The sequence below is a fragment of the Notothenia coriiceps genome, unplaced genomic scaffold (assembly GCF_000735185.1).
Source record: "Notothenia coriiceps isolate Sejong01 unplaced genomic scaffold, NC01 NC01_scaffold00019250, whole genome shotgun sequence".
Classification (NCBI taxonomy): Eukaryota; Metazoa; Chordata; class Actinopteri; order Perciformes; family Nototheniidae; genus Notothenia; species Notothenia coriiceps.
In genome coordinates, this window is record NW_011351951.1 from 1 (window position 1) to 5504 (window position 5504).

Here is a 5504-nt window from a genome sequence, read left to right on the forward strand (position 1 = left end):
CCCACAATGCAGTTCGGCGAATCATGACGTCACCCCATTCAAAGTGAATGGGCAGAAGCGTTGAAGCGGCAACGCACGCCGCCGTAGAGCATGCAAAAGTTGAGGGGAAAATGGCCGGAGCCGGGTCCACCAAAGCCCTTTTCCCCCCGTTTGAAAATATGAAATGCTCTTTCGCCTAACATTTGCAGGAGCAAAAACGCTTTGATGGAAAGGCTTCAGTAAAAATGGATGTTAAAAGTCATTGCTTGGTGTTCTTAGTTGGTGCAATTTGAGAACTATAACAGTATTTTTAATTTGTAAAAGTAGAAATTAAAATTGTCCGCAGGATTGCAGTTTTTGTTTTGTTTTGCCAGTCTTTTACTGAAGCATGCTACTGGGATCTGACCTGTTCTTTATCCTCCTCATTACTATACAGAACGTCGGATTTTGTATAAATTCACTACGGCACTAAACTAATTGATATGTTTGTGTGTTTCCACTGGGTACTCCTTAGACATCCGACATTGTGTCTCACCGAAAGACAGCAGCACTGAGAGGCCTGCCGAGATGACACAACCAAGTTTCTTCTGGAGTGTTTGGTAAGTAATACTAACTGTAGGAAATAAACTTATTAACACAATACAAGTAATATTGCTTAATGTAGCTTAAACATTTTATGACCTCATAGCTTATGCTAATCATTTATGCATAATACACTTTGTGTAAGATTTATTTTGAGCCCAGAGATGTTTTCACCTCATGAACCCGAGCGCGATGAGTTCACCCAAAATTAAAAATAAATATCAGCGCTGTTTGAGCAACAGCCAACCCGATACAGCTGGCCATTGTTGTCTGGTGTTCTTTATCAGAAAATACTTCTTTATAGAACTCGGCACAACAAGGTTGGTGGGTGATAGCCGCCGTGCTGTTGAGTTGCAATTATAACTTCCACAAGCTGAATGTTAAGACTCAGTAGCTTGGTGCTAAAGTTAGAATCAGTGGATATGTATTTTGTCGTTTAGTTTTCCATAGCATTCATTCATGCATATTTTACTTTTCCTCAGGACACTGACCATGAAGAACGATTGCTCAGAGGTGTGTCTGTGGCCATCCTCACCGTCATTGAAGATGATGATGCCGCCATATCGCCAAATGGGCGAGACGTGGCTGTTGTGTGGGAAGGGACCATTGTACTGCATGACCTACCAGACCTCTCTACTGCCTTTGCATACCTCTTTGGCCTACTTTATGCAATGAACATGGATTATCCAAAGGAGATGAGGTATACCTTTGAAGCCATTCAGACTATCTTTTACGAGCTTGGCTCTCGATGCTCGCAGTGCATAAGGTCTCGGAAAACAAAGCTTTTGCTGTGAATGTTAATGGGGAAGCCAGACATGACTTTAATCTATGTTTCGCCTGTTCTAGTGCATCGTGGTTAGTGCTCATGTAAAACCTCACAGCATTCATTTCATTTTAAGCATATAAGTTGTCTTCTGAAATAGAGAATCAAAGAATGTGTGGATGTGTAAGTTGCCAGTTCAAAAGAGGGGCATATCCAGTATTTCTACTGTTCAAGTTCATTGTTAGTGATCAGGTAAAACTTCAATGTATGTACATGCTTGCACATGCAGTCATTTTAAGCTTGAAGTCCCATTTGCCTGTGAAATTGAAATGTGTGGAATTGTGAGTTGCCAGTTGACAAGAGGCACTGGATTGTAATTGTTATATTTGTTTATTCTTAAATTCTTTGATTGTGATGTGCTGAAGAGGCTGAGGCCTGATTTATCACAATGATGTCAGGTGTGTGAATCCTATTTTGACCTGATGGATAAAAGCAGAAGCAGAAACGCTCCTCAGAATCTGTGTTCAAAGGCCACCATCATTTTCTGTTTAAAGCAGCTTTGCTAGATGTTTATGATGTCAAGAAATGTCCTTAACTTTTTTCAAAATCCATATCTTCAGCATGTGAAGAATGCATGTTGTCAACGTCTAGCAAAGCTGCTTTAAACAGAAAATGATGATGGCGTGGGGACAGCGAGACACCGAGGAACTCAGCCTGAGCACACACACACACACACACACTCACAGCCTGGCTGTTTGTGTGGAAATCCGCGGAGCCGTGGCTGAGAAAAGATAAGGCTGAGTGAGTGTGTGTGTGGACCAATCCGTGGAGCCGTTACGTCACTATGCCCGTTACGTCACTTTACTCAGGGAGAAAAAAATGGAAAAAGAGAAATCTCCAACGAGGCGTTCTGGGGCAGCATAGACAGGTCTTTTCTGTGTTTTACTCCCTACAGGGTGTACTTTGAAGGTTTGTGACTCTGCAGACCGTTTACATGTGATTGTTTTGTGTGCTAAAGTTGAAAAGAGATGTCAACATGTTCATATAATTGAATTCAATCATAATAAATAACTGAATAAATAATGGGCTCTTTTTTTGTTTGTTCATTTTAGTTCATTTTCAATGTCTGACATCAATGTTGATTGCATTCTTCTGCGTGACAATATCTCAATGTTGATTCAATGACTTTTTGCTATCCGATAATAACATTGTTTCAATGTATAATGCAACGCATACTAGTTGAATCAATGTTTATGCAATTCAACATCCTTTCAATGTTGATCATATCGAAATTGAATCAAGTTTGATTCATTGTTGGGATTGATTGAAAATGCAATGTTCTTTCAATGCTGATCACAGCGAGCACTTTCACTGTTAATTTCAATGTCTGACATCATAGCGTGACAATATCTCAATGTTGATTCAATGACTTTGCTATCTGGGAAACCTTTCCTCTTTAAATTATTGTATTTGTCACATTTTTACTGTCCTACAAAAAATATTTTTGTACAATCTAATTTATCTTGTCTATGTATGCACCATTTTCACCAAAGCCAATTCCTTGTATTGGTGAACCTATTTGGCAATATATCTGATTCTGATTAGCTTTCTGAAAATCAGGCCCGCTATACAATAGAGCTAAATAGTCCTGGTCTATAGACTTTTTTTCAAAATGTTCATCAAATCTAGAGCATGGGCACTGACTTAATTGAGGACATGATATTTTATGGGAGCTTTCTTATTCATGATGCTTAGACTGTAGCGTCGCTGGCAGTGGCTCAGTCAGTAGGGGCTTGGACTGGGAATCGTAGGGTTGTTGGTTCAAACCCCCGAACAGACCTATGTATGGATTGCTACTTGGAGAGGTCCCAGTTCACCTCCTAGGCCCTGCCGTGGTGCCCTTGAGCAAGGCAACCCCCCCACCCCCATTGCTCCCCTGGCGCTGTACAATAGCAGCCCACTGCTCCTAGTACTAGACTCCTGGTACTAGGATGGGTTAAAAGCAGAGAACAAATATCACTTTGTAAAATAAAGAGGGTTTCATCCTCCGATTCTATTCATAACTGCATTTAAAACACAAGAAGTAGCAACACCAATACATCCCGAACGGGCAATGCACTGATCCGAATCAGAAATGCTTTTTTAGTCCCAGGGGAAATGTACATCGTCAAAGAGACAATAATGACACAGAGTTTTTATTATGTGGAATCAAATAATAATTACACAAAGAGTAACAGCATTATAACAAGTGAAAGAATTAGAAAGTAATGAAGTAGCTGCAGGATGACTGTGTTAAACACCATAATTACTATAGGTAAAATATTGCAGTGTTATATTAAAGGTGTTTTTATGTTTCACAAAATATTGCACAAAATATGTGTTATGTCTGTGCAGTGCAAATAATGACGAGCCACCTAAACAGGTTTTTTAAATTGTATTTTGAAAAAAGAAGAAGATTGCTCTGTATGGCTTGATCTTAACACACCACCTTGCCTGGCCTACAGTGCACACTGAACTCAGCATGAACACAAGGCGGGTTTTCCCCATTCATGAACACTGACTCATCATCCCTGTGCTTTTCGGCCACCAGCAGCGGCAGGAAACATATTTTACAAATCTCATGTTGCCTGTTGCCTCCGCTGTTCCTAAAAATAACCAGGCATCACCCTCCCCCCCCCTCTTCCTCCCTCCCTCCTCTCCTTCATCCCCTCCACATGGTTACAGTTAAGTACATAAATCAGGCGCCGGGGCTGGTGTGAAGCGGCGGACTGGCAGCAGACAGCGCGCACACATGCTCTTCACTCCGCCGCGGCTCGTCGCTGCCACTGCAGCCGCTGCAGCTCCGCACACCGGCGGCTCTTCTCCAGCACTCGGAGGCAGAATGGCGTGAGACCAGACACCACGGACTCGTCTCTTACGGCCGATGCGCGATGGTGTTCTGACTGTCTGCCTGTCTGTGTGTGCGTCCGTGCGTCTTGCAGCGAGATTACTGCAGTGCTGTTTTTCCAGGTATTGTGGCGCGCGTGTGTGTGAGAGTGAGTGAGTGTGTGCATGGTGGTTCTCGAATTGGACTAAGCCGGGAGTCTGATGTCACATGTGCTTCATCGGAAGAGACGGGGCATCTGCAAGCGGGATTTTGTGGAGGATGCTGCGGCAAGTGATACACAGAGGGCTCAAGGCTTCGTTCTACTGGCTGGGCTTATTCGTTAGCAGGCACCCCGTTTTTTTCCTCACCGTCCCCGCGGTGCTCACCATCATTTTCGGATCTACCGTGCTGAGCAGATTCAAGCCGGAGACGGACCTGGAGGTGCTGGTTGCCCCGACGCACAGCCTGGCCAAGATCGAGCGGAGTCTCGCCAACAGCCTGTTTCCCATCGACCAGTCGAAGCACAAGCTGTACTCGGATTTGCACACCCCGGGCAGATATGGCAGGCTGATCCTGCTGGCCAAGTCCGGGGGGAACATCCTGGAGCTGGCCGACCAGGTCCTGCAGGTCCACAAGCAGGTGTTGGATTTGCACGTGAATTACAAGGGATTCAATTACACGTTCGCGCACCTCTGTGTGCTGAGCCACCGGGACAAGCGCTGCCTCTTGGATGATATCATCACCATCTTCGAAGATATCAGGCAGGCTGTGCTCTCCAACAGCACTTTCCATAAGGTGCCCGTGAGCTATCCAAACACAACGCTAAAGGTGAGATTTAATTTGCATAACTGTCAAGCCAGGCCAGGCCTACACACTCCTACCCCCCTTTCCCAAAACACCTCCCCATCAGATTTGTGGTGACAGAGCAGCAGCAGCAGCAGCAGCAGCATGTAGCAGGCTGGCCCTCTTTCTGAATGGGCTCCTGTTAGCTCAGGCTGTGATGGGGGGCTGCAGATTGTCACATATCAGATGGTGAGTGAACCCTCTCCATTACACACAGCCGGCTTTGCCGTTTTCACCCTCCCTTGTTGGTGCACGTGAATTGGTTGGTTGCATGTACTGCCTGCTCTCTGTCCTTACACACATTCTCACACACACACACACACACACACACACACACACACACACACACACACACACACACACACACACACACACACACACACACACACATAGGGCTGTGCAATTTAATCGATCCTGCGATATATATCGATATTTTGTTTCCCGAGAAAGTATCGATATTTCAGCCGCGGG

At 44.4% G+C, this 5504-nt stretch overlaps 1 protein-coding gene across 1 annotated transcript; it reads left to right on the plus strand.

Annotated features, from left to right (window-relative positions):
• Nucleotides 1–4049: 4049 nt before the first annotated feature.
• On the plus strand, nucleotides 4050–5018 carry LOC104951820 (patched domain-containing protein 1-like; the record flags this gene model as incomplete). Its single annotated transcript, XM_010778551.1, has 1 exon — nucleotides 4050–5018. A coding segment is annotated over exon 1 (600 nt), but the record flags the coding sequence as incomplete, so codon positions are not given.
• Between the last annotated feature and the right edge of the window lie 486 nt (nucleotides 5019–5504).